The 15124-nt window shown below is 49.6% G+C and overlaps 1 protein-coding gene across 6 annotated transcripts in view; it reads left to right on the forward strand.

The window, feature by feature from the left end:
- LOC123477955 (uncharacterized) overlaps nucleotides 1-15124 on the forward strand; it is a 55663-nt gene that overhangs the window by 32819 nt on the left and 7720 nt on the right. For 2 of the 6 annotated variants that reach the window (XM_045182419.2, XM_053911480.2), the window contains 3 exons: nucleotides 7476-7600; nucleotides 9818-9964; nucleotides 11757-12122. In XM_045182419.2, coding sequence (XP_045038354.1) covers nucleotides 7476-7600; nucleotides 9818-9964; nucleotides 11757-11987 — 503 coding nt within the window. In that variant the 3' untranslated portion in view covers nucleotides 11988-12122. Of the gene's footprint in view, nucleotides 1-7475; nucleotides 7601-9817; nucleotides 9965-11756; nucleotides 12125-15124 lie in introns of those variants that run through there. The other 4 variants (XM_045182422.2, XM_045182423.3, XM_045182418.3 and 1 more) reach the window with 4 other exon arrangements.

Here is a 15124-nt window from a genome sequence, read left to right on the forward strand (position 1 = left end):
CAAAGGCTCATGGGAGAAACTTCTGGCTACTGCTGCCTCCCAGCTCAGACACTTCTGAGGGTCCGCACATGACCAACAGCTTTTGCAGACACCGCACAGCGATATTGATTCTTCCCGACTCTTCCAGCCTTCCCAATTCATATTCCTGTCAGTTCTGTTTAGAGGTCAAAGCCCCCTTGGCTTTGTTACCTTAGTCTCCTGCACTAACCATTTATGCAAAGTCAGCTAAGTGACAAGAACTTCAGGAGTGCACGAGATACAAAAAAAATGGAGTCATTTGTTCATCCAGTGAATTTGTCAAGCACCCACTCTGTGTCAGGCACTGTTCCAGATGCTGAAAATACCTTGGTCAAGCAAATGGGTAAAGATGATCAAAGACACATAGTGAATGTGTCTTAGGGACCTGTTCCATTCTCCAACTTGTCTCCGGCCTTAGAGAGCAATGTGGGGGGGGGGGTGTGAACTGGAACACTGCTCCCAGCCACAGATGGCCCGTCCTGGCCAAGTAAATCATCTCCAAAGGTCAGCGCTGGCTTCCCGAGAAGGTGGGGCTTTGGACGTTTTGGGAACATTTATCCTGGGAGCCCGCAGTTCCGAATCTATAGTCTGCACCCATGTGAGCTCATCTGTTTCTTATTTTCCTTCCACTTGAAAGTGATTAGAATTTTCTTCCATTTGGGGGTTTCTACCCACTTCTGACCCTGAAAGGCTCAGGAAATTACAAAGCAAGTTTTCCAACAGCGTCAGACAGTCCTACACAGCTGCCAATTTGCTCTTGCTGCATCTTGGAAGCTTGGCGCATTACAAAGTCAAAGGCGGCCTGAGCTGGAGGGGCCTGCTTGCTCGTGGAATGCCCAGCTGCACAAGCGAAGTTGGCTCTCACTGCCCTATGAGACAGCCCCAAACCCACGGAGGTTGTGCTGGGCAAGAGATCCTGGCAGGAGAGATATGGACATGTAAGATGTAGAGGTTGGCAGCAGAGTGGTGGAGTGTGTGTATGTGTGTGTGTGTCAGAGAGAGAGAGAGAGAGAGATTCAGAAATGTTTGAAAAGAAATGGGCTTGCTTGGAAATGTGTGGTTTCCACAGCAATTTTTGGAATCTCAGCACAGGGAGTAGCAGGGGTGACTGTATCTTCAGAACCCGCAGCCACTCCCCAATCAGAAAGCCATATGTTGCATGAAATGTGAACCGCAGCCCTTGCCTATAACTCGCTTCTGCTCGGGGGTATCTGGGGAGACGTGGGCTGTTGCACATCAAAGGGGGGGCTCACTCGGGTCGGTCAGAGGCAGAAAACACCTCGTTGAGACATATCCTGAGCAACTGAGCGTCATGACTGCACATGCTCACCACAGCTAGATGGTTGAGCAGAGCGTGATTTTGTGTGTGTGTGTGTGGGGGGGGGGGTCCTGCAAAGCACAAATGATTGAAAAAGGAAGGAAAGTAGATAGAGCAAAGGCTCAGGAAGAGTGAAGGCTCTGCCCCTTAAATGCTGTGTGGCTCTGTGCATCTCATCCCAGATCTCAGCCTTGGGTTTTTCCGTTCTGCAAAATGGAGCTCATCCTACTCAGAGATCAAAGAATCACAAAGTTGGGAGAGGGCGTAAGGCCGTAGTTTGATCACTACACAGAGGAGGCACTAAATACCTCTTTAATTCATCCGTGAAGTCATTGAGAGAAGGAACCAACATGTGACTGGACGCTGGGATACCCTGCAAATGGTAGTTCAGTTCATACTTAAAAGCCACCTGCAATTGGACCATCTACTGAGATGGGCCACTCTGTCCTTGGTAGCTTCGGCGGTTGGTGTTGTGTGAAAACCCAAGTACGAATCTGGCCTCCACCCAGAAGCTTCCATCATGAGTTCCAGTTCCAACCTCTTCTACAATGCAGCCCTTCAGACAGTTGGGGATGACTGCCACTTCCCCCATAGGGTCCATTCTTCTTCAGCCTGACTATTCCCACCTCCTTTAGTCATGCTCCAAAAACAGAGTTTTAGGGGATTAGTTTTCTAAAACTAAACGTTCTCATCATTTTTCTCTTTTTCTGAACTAGCTGCACTTTGTCCACGTGCCCTGAGCTGGGTTCAGGGATTCAGCTGTGATTGGACCAGAAAGAAAAAAACGTAGGTCTGTCCCCTTTGTGTTCCAGATCCTGTGTCTGTTGCCACAGAAGACAGCCACTCTGGCGTGCGCACTGGCTCAGCTCACCCCTAACCTGGGTGGACTGTTTTAGACTTCAGACATGCTCGGGGAAGGGGTGCTCAGAGACAGAAAGCAACTCCTTACCAGGTCTTCTCTGCCTCAGACAAAAGGAAACACATCAGGCCCAAAGGGTGATTTGCTGCTCTGGTTAAATTCTGTTTTGGCCACCCTACATCCAAGCCTACACCACCACCCATATTTTCCATGAGTCAGTACTGAAGGGAGGCATCCCTGTCCTCTCCCTCACACTGATTACAACGCTAGAAAGGGATTCTTAAATTATAGCAAAGATGCTGAGTTCTTCCTTGCACATGTTAACACTGGACAGCTTACCAAGTGTTTTCAAATACTTTATGATGTAGATTTTTACAGCAGACAGAGTTGCATTGGACCTGAAGGAATAAGAAGGAAAAAAAATCACCAACAGAAAGAGAAGTGTATTTCCCCCATATGACTAGATGTCCAGAGGAAGGTGGTGCAGAGCTGGTAGGTCACTCCATCATGGCAGCAGAGACCCAAGCCAGTCATATAGCTTTCTACTTCCCCTAATCCTCATGTTCTCAAGATGGCTGCTCACCTCTGTGCATCACATCCATATCCCAGGTGCACCAGAAAGCAATAACTTTCCAAGACCCCCTTGCCCACCAATAAACATTCACACATACACACAATAGAAAAGCTGAATTAAAATGTATCTTATTACTGGTAGTAAAAGTTAGCTTTTCTTTAAGGAAGAGCAACTCTAATAATCATGATGGTCTAAATCCTGGATCTGGTCAGAAAATAGGTTGAAATCCTCTCAGTGGGAGCAAAGGAGACAGGTGTCACCGCGTGACCAAGGCCATGTCTCTTTCTTTCCTGAGGTTGCTTTGATGGTCAGAAAATAGGCCTGTGTGCTCCAAGTCCTAATTACAAAAGAGTCTCCTCAGCCCTTCTGGGCACAACCTACATAGGTGTCAACTGGAGGGGACAGCTGGGAGTGTGGATCTAAAAGCACACCCTTTCCATGTCTCTGATCTTCACTGTGTGGGTGTAGAAACAGTGTGTGAGGTATGCTGACACCTCCTGCCCCTAATCCACCTCATTTCACAAAGCAGTGGGCTTTGGAGCGTACAGCTCACAGAAAACCCACAAGCCAGTGCAGATGAGCCTCATTTTACAAACTGAGAGCAGTGTCGTGGCTAAACAGCACGAGATCAGAAATGCCAGGGTCTGACCTACAGCTGCACCAGTTCCTAAGGTGGGTCCCGGGCCAAGTCCTTCAGCTTCTCTGCACCGTGATTCCTTCACTGGTGTGTTACTTTGCTATTGCCATGTAACCAACTATCACAGATGAAGCAGCTTAAAACACCCGCTTAGGGGTCAGGGATCTGCTCACAACTTAGCTGAGTCCTCCGCTCAGCATCTAATCTGAGGCTCAGGGCCTTTACTTGCAGCATTAGAACTGACGGTGGCTTGTTTTTCCAGCAAGACTTGAGTATAACCTCTCAACCCCCTTTTAAAGGGCTCACCTGAGGAGGTCCGGCCCACCTGAAATAAACTCCCTTTTCATTGGTTTAAAGTCAACTGATTAGAGACTGTAATTGCATCTGCAAAATTCCTTTGTCTTTGCCACAATTAACATAATCATGAGTGAAATCCCATCATATTCATAGGCCCTGCCCACACACAAGGGGAGGAGGTTATACAGGCAACGCATAATTGGGGCCGAATCTTGGGGCCATCTCAGAATTCTGGAACGATCTCGATGGCTGCCTCGAAGACTAATGGAGATGGTAACAGTACGTATCCCGCAAGCTGCAGCTGCGCAATTATTTTAGCATTTTTGAGCATCTGTTACATGGCCGGCCCCACAGTAGGAGCTGGGAATCTGGAATATAATAACGCCAACATTGCTCTGAAAGAAATCCTGGCATTTCTCGCACACTAATAGTCCCCCACCCCCGCCCCATGCAAAGCTGGCAAAGAGCCATCAAGCTTTAATCCAACTAAATGGCTTTTGGATACAAAGACTCGGGGTTTTCTTGGCTTGTGAAAAAGCTGCTGTCAAAAAGAAAAAGTGCTGACTTCCATCACATACTGTAATCCACAGGATTATCCTTTCCACCCTTAACAGCCGCCTGCTGTGACTGCTGAGTCGCAGTCAGAGAAGCAGCTATTGCTTCAGCACCGATGCATTCAAACTCTCCCTCGCCCAGGGCTTTTAGCTGGGGCTGCACACATTTGAATCACCCGGATGGCCCTGGCAGGTATCAAAATTTGGATACATTTGGCCTGGGGCGTGCCCTTGCCTTGGAATTGTTTAAAGCCCCACATTCCAGGAGTATCCAACACACCACCGGGGATGAGAGCGGCTGCTGGAGCCAACACATGAGTGATCCGAAAGCTAAATTCCCCTTAAAGAGAAACTGCTGAAGACTTGACAAGCCAGAGACGTGAGCGGCGATAAAGCACGTTTCCACTGACTTTCAGCAAAGAAATTGAAATTCAACATGTCACACTTTTTCAAGCCACTCTGCCGTTTTAGCAGACAGCTCACCTACTAGCTGGGATAGTGTCAAGAAAAGATTAAAATGCCCACATAGTCTAGAAAGCTGCTGGTGCTCAGCATTTAATGTTTGCTTTGTCACCTGCTTGTATTAAGCACCCACTGTATGCCAGGCTTCCTGCTCCGTGCTAGGGTTTCAAAGATCAGTAGAACCCAAACTGCACCTCTGAGAGCTCAGCATGTGATTCCAAGGTGCAAAGATGCCCTTTTTCTGTACCAAAGAAGTGCTTTCAGGAGGGAGGGCATGGAGCTCGTTTTTAGGTTATGAATAATCATTTTTACAGCTTTCTCAGTCTCCGATGACTATGGAGATTTCTTTCCAGGGTTTAATCACTTCCAGAGAGCAGCCTCTTTTCAACATCCCTTCCTTCTCCCCCCCCCACCACCCCACTCAAGGAAAATTTATTACCAAGGATAAGAACGGAAAAATTGCCCAAATGCCATTATTCTTTCACAAGGTAAAAAAGAGCCACGGGAAACAGCAGCCTCATCTTCCCCAACCCCTTCCAACCCCCAGGTCCTTCTCCCCCACCAAGGGGCATGCAGGCTCCATGACCCGGGGGAACTGCATCCTTAGCTGGGTGGGGGCTGGCTCCTTCTACCTGCTGGCTGGTCCCTGCTGGAGGATTGATTGCAAATGTAGCATTAAGCAGATGCTATTGACTGAGGAGGATTTGGCAAAGCCCAAGGAAGCGGGATTCCTCTTTTAAGGAAACACTGAGCCAGCGGCAGCTGTTGGAGACGGACAGCCACGTGTGGTCTGGTGTTGGAGCCTGAGGACTGGACTTGATTCGCCTGGGGTCTGAAGGGGAACTTCTCCCCCAGAACGTCACACTCTCCTCCAAAGCCCTGAGATGCAACCTGAGAGATAGTTCAGCTGGAAGGAAACCCAAGCTCCTGTTCAGACAAAATCCTCTCCGAAACCCTCGCCCCCTTTCACCTGCTTTGTAAACACTTATTGAGAGTCCACTGTGTTCAAGACATTGTGCTAGGCTGTGCTAGTTCACCACCACCCCACTCCCACCAAGGAAAGTTTTAAAACATCAGAATTCCATTACGATTTCAGAAAGTGTTTTGGCTGACCCCACAAAAAGTCACTCTGAGTTATTTTTTTTATATCTTCTCTGATACCCTAGGGAAACTACTACGTGGAGCTTACTCCATTCCCTGCTTTTAAATTCTGTTAGAAGAGCAATGCTTCACCTCAGGCTGGAGGGAGCTTTCGGGGACCACATCAGCAAATGTACCACCCAGGTTCCCCACATGGCTCTCCACATCTGCTCCTAAAATCTGGGGAAAAGGAAATGAGCTCCACTCAAGGTCATGGCTGGAACAGAACAACAAAGGAAACCTAGAGACACATTCTTGCCATTATTTACCCCCCAGGGCATATACGTGGGAGACACAGAACTCTGTTTGACAACAGTGGGAAGTTAGGGAACACTGGACTGAGGCAGAAGTGCATCGAGCCCCAAAAGTCAGTCAGCACGAAAATGAATGATTGAGGGACAATGCTGACTTCATTTCCTCTAGGAGCTGGGTCCTGTCTTCTTTCTTTCTTCCTCGCTTTCTTCCTTTTCCTTCCTTCCCTCCTTCCATTCTCTCTCTCTCTCTCTCTCTCTCTGTCTCTCTCTCTCTTGTTTAATAGAAGGGAGCCTTGTTTCCCTAGGTTGGTGTTAAGTGTGGTCACACATCCAGTCTAGAATATGAACTAGATGACTTCAAAGTCCATTGGAACCCTCCTCTATTTTGTAAGTGACTTAGGCCAGCCAGCCTGGGCTTGGTTTGTTTATGGCTTGATCATGGTCCGGATGTCCAGCTTGCATATGGATGTTGACATTGCTGAGGAAGCTTCTGAATGCTCACTTCCATTCTGGAAACCAGCACTTGCCTCCTTGCAACGGGAGGCATATCAGGGCATCACTAATGCGGGGGTCAAACTACAGCCCATGGGCCCAGTTTGTCCCGCGACCTGTCCTTGGATGGCTTGGAAACGAGGAATGGTTTTTCCATTTTAAATGGTTGAAAAGAAAATCAAAAGAATAATATTGTGTGACACATGAAAATTGTGCGGAATTTTATGGTGCCCACAAAGAAAGTTTTATTGGAACATAGCCACACCTACTCATTTACATGTTGTCAGTGGCTGTTATTGTGCTGCAGCCCGGCCCATTTCCGCATCCAGCGCCCACATGGCCCACGAAGCTTAAAATATTTACTACCTGACCCTTTACTGAGAGAGTTTGCTGACCTCTGTATGAAAGTAAAAGAACAATTCTGCACAAATGCAGGAAAATGAGAGGGTCACATAATTCATCTTTAGTTAACCTAATTAAATGACCATTTGGAGCCCCTCATGATCCTCTCTCTCGCTTAACCCCCCAGAGTAAAAATGAACTCAGCTCATGTGTCCTTAGCAGAACAATGTCCTCACTGCTCCTCTTTGCACCTGCTACTGCTCCTGGCGAAGAGGACGGCCACCATGCGCACCGCATTCCGGCTCCCAGAAAGAGCAAAGCAGAATATCCTGTGGGTTCTGTTTATGTCCTAACAAGAGCTTCCATTCTGGGCTCTGGGTTGAGGGTCTCCTTCCTTCTGCACAAGCCTCTTCCTTGTTATGCGGGGGTCAAACCCAGAGAAATCCACCCTGGCCTAGCTGGGAAGAAGCGAGCCCTGTGAGTGGGATTCCACAACATGGCCTTTCTCTCCCTGTCTCCTCTGAACAGATTGGAAGCTACCGATCCCCCTGAGACCTGTTTATCCACCATCAGTCTCGAGTCCCAGCACCAAAGCTGTGGGACAAAGCTGGGAACTGTCTCCTCCCATTGCAAAGAGCTCCCGGATACACAACGTAAGTCTTCCAAAGGTCCCTTTTCCCCCTTACCCTTTGCAGACTAAGAAGTGAAACTCTGTCCCATTCAGGGGTCAGCTGAGTGAATGAGGTGCTGTGGCTGACAAAGACTCAAGGAGCAGGAAGAAATGCTTTCTCTTTACCCTTGACCTCCTCCCACTCCCATTGGTCCCTGCCTCCAGGTGAGACCCAAGCAGAGAGAGGAATAGCCCCAAACACAGGTCATACATAGGCCTTGTGACTCTCATCAGCCCTCCCCAAAGGAAAAACAACCTCAAAATTGAGCAGTTTTCTGATGCTCCAAAAGGTCCTTTCCAGCCCAGGTACCTCTGGTCCTCCTCGGTGGCTGCTTCATCTCCGCTGTGTGAGGTGTGACTCTTCACCCCTGCCTCACCCACCGGTTAACACGTTCATGTGGCTTTGTGGAAAGAGACGTTTTCGGACTGTTTGGTGGTAATCTGATCCTTTCGCCCTACTCTCTTAAAACCCAGAATGGCTTTCAGAACAACTCCCACTCGTGGGGCAGCCCTCTGTTGAGCCCTTTGTACAGGACACGTCACCCATGCAAATTTGGCTCCTCTATTAAAAATGTGATGGTGGTGGGGAGGACAAGGACAATGACCTTTCTAAAGACAGGCAGCGTGACAAGTCAGGGAAAATATGACCAAAAGCTCCACAAGAATCCAGGAATGGAGGACTCCCCCACCTTTCACTGCAGATCCAGCTCTGCTCCCGGTCAGCTCTGGCCCGATCCAGGGTGATCAGGCTGGTCTGGCCCCAGTGAGGTCCACTAGTATCCATCTGTCTTCAAGGTGGACTCTGGGAGCCACCTTCCTCGGGACAGAGTCACCACTCTGAAGCTACATATGTGAGTTTAAATTGGATACAAGAGAAGGGGACAGAGACCTCGGGAAAATCCTCTCACCTTGCTGGATGTCAGTTTTTCCATCTGGGATGTGGGATGTTGACCTGTAAAATCCCTAGTGACCTCCGTTTCTGGTCAGCTCCTCTGTCCCTGCCGGCCTCCAGAGCCGCTATCGTGGTGCCTGTCTGGCATCCATACAGTCCACACTGGAAGAAATAACACACATTCATTTCCTGCCATGTGGGAGGCAGGAAGTGGCCCAACCCCCTAATTGGGATGAGGTTCCCGAGGGGTGTCCAGCCACCCACTCCTCAGCACACTCTCACTTCCCAGGTGTCTCAACCAGAAAGGCGGGCACACTCAGCCACCAGCAGCTGGAATCCATCCATCACCACCACCTCGCCAAACATAACCTTGTCTCGGGGTGGGGAATGGGGGGTGGGGGGATGGGTAAAAGAATCAATATGGAGAGAGAGGCAGCATTTGCTGAGCCTCCTCTGCATGCATTGGGGAGCCGAGCACGTCTGGGATGGGCCCTGTGGGGTAGAATCTAGGCTGGCCATCACTCCCCCTCTGACCAGACATGGGCAAAGCAAGAAGAGGCAGCAGCTCTTGAGGAGGAACTGATGCGCAGGCAGATGGCAGGGCTCTGTTGTCCGTGCAAAAAGGCGAGGCCAGAAGAGAGGAAGCAAGGAAGGGCGGGATGCTTGGGAACTGGGAAACCCAGCTGAGAGTAAGCGTCAAAGCAGCTGTGGGCACCCAGCAGGAGGAGCCTTCCAAAGCGAGCCAGGAGGGTGCTGTGCAAGGAGGCTTTCTGCCTTGGGGAGTCCACCGGGCACCCCCTGTCAGTGTCTCTCCTTAGTGTAAAGCCAGCGGGGCTGCTTTGCTCCTCTGCCTCTAATAGAAGTGACATTAGAATCACAGAGAGGTCCCTCCATGGCACAGTCCCATATCAGATCCTGCCTCCTGCCTTCTGGAAGGATGGCCTTCAGCTGATGCCATTCTTGACGGCGTGCCAGTTTCCCATGGATCATGCCATTCCAGGGCTGGAAAGGCCCTTCATCACTAACCCACCTCAGAGGTAGGTGGTGGGTCGAGGTCCTACAGGGAGTGGCACAGTGACAGCCAGAACTCGGTGCCCTGACCTTCAATCTCCTGTGCAGCCCCAGCAGCTCCTGGAGGGCATGGCCTTTTGCTCTGCCTCCCAGGGCCACAGGAAATTCAGAAAGGCAAATGCAGTCCCCATAGTGAACGAGAGGCATGGAGACGAGCTGCCTGTTTTAAACACTTCACCCTGTCTTGTGTGAGCTGGTGGGGCCCCACAGGCACACGTGGCCTGTCTGCCCCAGCAGGGCCCTTTCTGGCACTTCCTGGATGTGAAAGCGGAGAAGAGACTGGCCTGCCGGAAGGAGCGTCGCAGTCGCTATGGAGACATCAACAAGCACAAAAGCTATCAGCTCGGGCAGATCTTCACCCCTTTCCAGGCCCTCGCCACCACGGTGAGCAAGCTTGTCTTCTGAAAAGGGTTTCAAAGGTCCTTGACTGAGATCGGTGACAAGTCAATTCTGGCCACACAAACGCTGCCCAACCAACCACCCCACACTCAGCAGTGTACAATTACAAGCATCCGTGTTTCTCACCCGCTAGTCTGCAGAGAAATAGCCTCGATCCACTTTTGCTTGCTGTAAGCTCCTAGGGAAGAGGGAGTAGAGAATTGAGAACAGTAATCTCATCGTCCAGTAGAGACTGACTCTAGCCTTCCTGAAGGTCGGGGACTCGAGGTTTAGGGGAAGATCTGCAGGCAGAGGGTCACCTTTGTGCTGTTCAGAAGCGCCCACTCCAAGGGGAGGCAAACGTCTGGGGGAAGGAGAGGATTTTTGTGATAAAAAAAAAGATGGTCTGGTCCCCATTCCTTTGTCTCACCTCTTACCTTCTGGGCCCAAGTCAATTTAAGTGGGACTATTCCCAAATGCATTTCCTCGAAACTATTACTGTTATGTCTTCGTGATATGTTCTGGCTGTACAGTCTCATGATTCTAGGGTGTGCATAGGAATCACTGGGGAACCCTGATTCCAATGTACGGTCCCCGTTCCAAGGGTCTTGGATGAGGCCTTGGAATTTTCTTTTTTGACCTATTCTCTCTTCACCACCTTCACGCACCATGGCTCAGTCTTTGCCTCCCCAACCTTATTCACATCATCAGCACCCCTAAGTCTGAAGGGGGCCAGTTGTTCAGGCCACCTGTACCCCAGTCACAGCTCCAGGGTGTACCTTTCACTCCTCCGTAGTGCTCATCCTCTTCTGAACTTCAGAACCTCCTGGCTCGTTAGCCATGGGAATGCCCAGGCTTCACCCCCACGCCAAAGAACTCAGAGGCTTTGGGGGCAGGCCCCAGGCATCAGCAGGTTTTAAAGCTCTGGTGATAGGATGACTAACACACTCAGTTTTCCCAGCACTGACTTTCACACTTTCCCAGAATTTTCCATCTTTTAGCACTCAAAGTCCTGAGCCCCAGGAAACCCCTCACTTCTGGTCTTAAAACTGAAAGTTTTGAGTCTTTGGAATCTGAGCAAACCAGATGGTTGGTCAGTCTATGTACACATGATTTTAATGCATAGCCAAGTGTAGAATGACGGCTCTCTGGACTTTCTGGAAACTAGCCCCAATCTATCCATTCACTGGCCAACATTCCTTAGGCATATGCACAGCCCAGAACTGAGAACTCTAGAGGGATGGAAATCTCAGGAATGGAATGGAAATCTCAATCCTACCCCCCAACGAGCTTCTAGTCTGTTAGGGAAACCAAGCCATGAGCCAAATCATGTGCAAACACAAATATAATAAAACATTAATAAAAACGGCTCCATAAATTGACAGGCCCAGAAGGAGCTGAGTGCTACCCAAATCTGAGCTGCTTTCTGCTAAATCCAACCCCCCCGCCCCACCCAAGGGTCTTGCTGATGAACAAAGCCTGCAGTTTGGAACACCCTCTGAACTCACAGTGCCCCTTGGGAGGAGCAGACCTGCCATGTATGGGGAGCAACCATACCCGTGCATCGAGTGCTTGCTACGTGCCAGGCACAGTGCTAAAGACTTCCCCAATCCTGATCCTTGTGGCCTCCACCTTGTTAACACCATTTTATCAATGAGGAAGCAAAAGATGAGACATGTTAAGTAACTTGCCCAAGATTACCATCAGTCAGTGGTGGAGCCAGGATAAGCCTGTTGCACTGGAACAGATGCTCCCGAGCCCCACATGTTATTTCATTTACTATTTCTCTGCCTCCTAGGAGATGCAAAGGCTGGTATGTCCCCGAGTCCTGCCCATGATTCCACACATGCGCAAAATGGGCATTTTGTGCACCAACGAAAGGAATCTCCAAGATTTATCTTTGTCTTCCACAGAGTTGGGCTTGGGAAAGCATGACAACAATGATGAGAAAGAGAAATCAGCAAGTCTTATTAAGATGCCTTTATTCCCTCCAATAGATAAAGCAACAAAATATAATAACATGAAATAATAAAAATTATGAAACTATATTCTGGCCCTTTGCTTCCAGGCTTTGCATTAAACCACTTAAATCTCATGGACTCAGGAATGCAGAAACATTCTCAAACCTGACTTAACATTTGGATAAGTTAAAGAATTCCACCAACATGCCTCTAATGTGAACATTTTGGGGAGGATAAAACGATTAGAAGCTGTAATACCCAAGTAGAACTGAATCTTCAATAAGTATACTTTTCTCAAAAGTCTAAAAAGATGGGGAGGGACTGGTTATAGCTGAATAAATCAAAGACCCTGCTTTTTCCATCCTTCTGGTCCACCATACCCAGCGTGTTAGATGCTAACCTTGGGATTTCTTCCTCGTGGTCACAAAATAGTTGCCACTGCACCAAACACCACATCTTCATATGAGCACACCAAACACCAAAAGGCTGAAGTTTCTACTCATGCTACACACACACACACAACCAGAAGGAGAATCTCTCCCCAGAACCACTCATCAGATTTCCCAGCAATTCTCCTTGCCCAGGATGGTGTGTTTTACCCATGGCCTAACCCCAAATGAAGCTAGGAAGGTAACTATTGGGTATTTATTGGGACGCAAGTTCTACCATCAGGAAAGGAAAGTAAAAAATGGCTGATGGGAAGTAATGTCTACCAGCAAAGGAAGTCAAGAACTCACTCAGTTCCCTTCCTAGAAGGACCCGTGGTAGCTGGCTGCCGGATACCATCCCCATCACTACTCTCCCTGCCCACAGGTATATTTGCCTTCTGGGTTAAGAAACCACCCTGCACATCTTGTGCACCACCTGGCAGTTTGTCTTTCTTTCCTTTTATTCTAACCATGAGCCTCTCCTTCCCACCTGCTTCTACAGAAGGGCAGGCTGCATAGGGATGCCAGGGAAGGCACCCAACAGTGCCACCTCACCTCGACATATTTTCTTTTAAGCAAGGTATAGCCTCCCACCCAGACCCAAGCCGAGACAAAGCTCCAGACAATCACAGTGAGAGGCGAGGAAAGCTGGAGACGCACAGAGATTTCTGACACTCGGGCCATGTGCCCAGGCATTGAGGAAGAACTTTAGATGTAACTTACCATTGGCAATAAACCTGATTTACACACATCTTGGCGGGAATCCGTTAATGCACAAAGCAAGATCCGCATAGACAAAGCTTTTCTTCTGCCCTAGGACTTGAGCCAGGCAAGACTCACAGGTAAGAAATAATAGCAATTGCCGCAGCCCTCATACCCTGGGTAACTACTCGGTTCCAGGCACTGTTAAAGGCTTTCGTGGATTTGCCCCATTAATCTACACTAGGGTTCCCCTGTACTAATCCACTATTATTACAGATGAGGAAACTGAAGTTTCAAGAGCTGATACCAGTGCTGTCTCAAACCTACACCCTCTCTCCAGCAGGCATTGGACTGGATGCCCTCTGCAGCCCAGACAGGCTTTCCCAGCTTGCCCTGCACCCAACAGCCTGACAAGCCATAATTACGAGTGTATTCCACCCTATTTAGAACCACCACATACATCCTTACCCCTTTCCATCCTACGGTTTATTCATCCTTTGCCGTCTTCTTAGCTCTCTTGATAAAATCACCCATGCGTGTATGACCAATGCTAATGGACTCATTTGTCACTGCTTGTATGTGACATCTTTCCATTTTGGCTGCTGCTTTCTGGAGTGAATTCGTCAAAGTGAGAACATTGACCTCCTGGCAGCCGAGCAGGGTAGGCAGGTTCAGCGGCAAGAACCTTACAAGGGAGAGGCTGGAGCTTGAGGGGTGGGCAAGGTCCATGGGGGACAGGTTAGGAGCAATGCAGGGCGTGGGCGGGAGGCTCCTGGTATGGTGAGAAGCTTGGAGCTGGTTCAAGTTCTGCCACTTATGACCGTGGGACCCTGGGAAAGGTGCTGGGGGATGTAGAGGAGCCTGGTCCCTGGTGAAAGCTTCTGTGTGACTTTTCAGGCCTGAGCACATGCAGGTCCAAGGCTCTCTCTGGCAGGCCTCATGGGAAAGCTGCCCTCCCCACACCGGGCCTGGTGACAACCACACACTGCAGACTCTGAGGGGAGGTCAAGTCAAGGACTCAGGCCCCTCTAGCCGGCTGTGACAGTCACATAGTTGTGTTCCTAGCTCAGACACCTTCCTACCTTGGTGCCCTGGTCCAAGACCTTGGTAGATGGAGTTTATTAAGTGTCTCTGCTGACAGGCCCTTATAGGGTGGGCATGAGAGAGAATCTTGAAGACATTTGTCCCCACCCTGACTTGGTACCCAACATTTCCACTCCCAGCTTTTCCCCCTCACCTCCCCTTCAACTTCAAGGTCCATAGAAGTGCCAGCACCTTTGGCTGGGGGCTCCGCTCCACAGTGAAACCACGTCTGCACTGATGCTCCTGACCCTCAGGGGGGCACAGGGAAAAATGGAAAAGGGGAAGTCGGCATTTTTCCCAGTTTTAGACTCATGCTTATACCATGGCAGTAAGAGAGCGAAGCCTGAATTCTTCCAGTTTGGGCTCGCTGCTGGAATCAGCCACTTGGACACCTGACAACTGAGCTCTTTCCAGCTCACTAAGCTCCCGCCGCATGTGCCCCTTGGTCCTTTCCATGTGAGAAAGCATCGTAGCGAGCCTCTCACAAGGTCATGTCTGCAACATAATGAGTACAAACGGTAGCTGTCACTGTTTTTCCCTTTCCTTTTCCCAAGACTTGAACAATGCTTTCAAGAAACTAAAAGGGGGGCCCGGGGGGCAGGAGCGGGAGACAGTGCAGGGGGAAGAGAGGTGCCGAGGGAGGGTAGAAGGCACCGGCCCCTGGTGCTGGAGTGGGGAGACCTCAGAAGCCATGGCAAAGACTTCAATGTCACCCCAAGGGCATTGGGAACCCACTGAAGGGTTTCAAGTCTGGGAGAGCCATGCCGTTTTGTCTATCCAAAGGATGACCCTAATTGCCATATGGAAAGAGCAGCAGAGTGTCAGAGACAAGAGATCAGTCTGGGAACTAATGCCTGGTCCAGGCAAGAGATCCGACCCTCAGGCCAAGGTGGAGGCGGAAGAGAGGGGAAGGTAGCAATGGGTCCGAGACACAGTTTGGGGGACACTGGCAACACTTATGTCTGAGAGGAAGTCACAGCTTTGGGAGCAAA

This window comes from Desmodus rotundus, chromosome 9 (assembly GCF_022682495.2).
Source record: "Desmodus rotundus isolate HL8 chromosome 9, HLdesRot8A.1, whole genome shotgun sequence".
Classification (NCBI taxonomy): domain Eukaryota; kingdom Metazoa; phylum Chordata; class Mammalia; order Chiroptera; family Phyllostomidae; genus Desmodus; species Desmodus rotundus.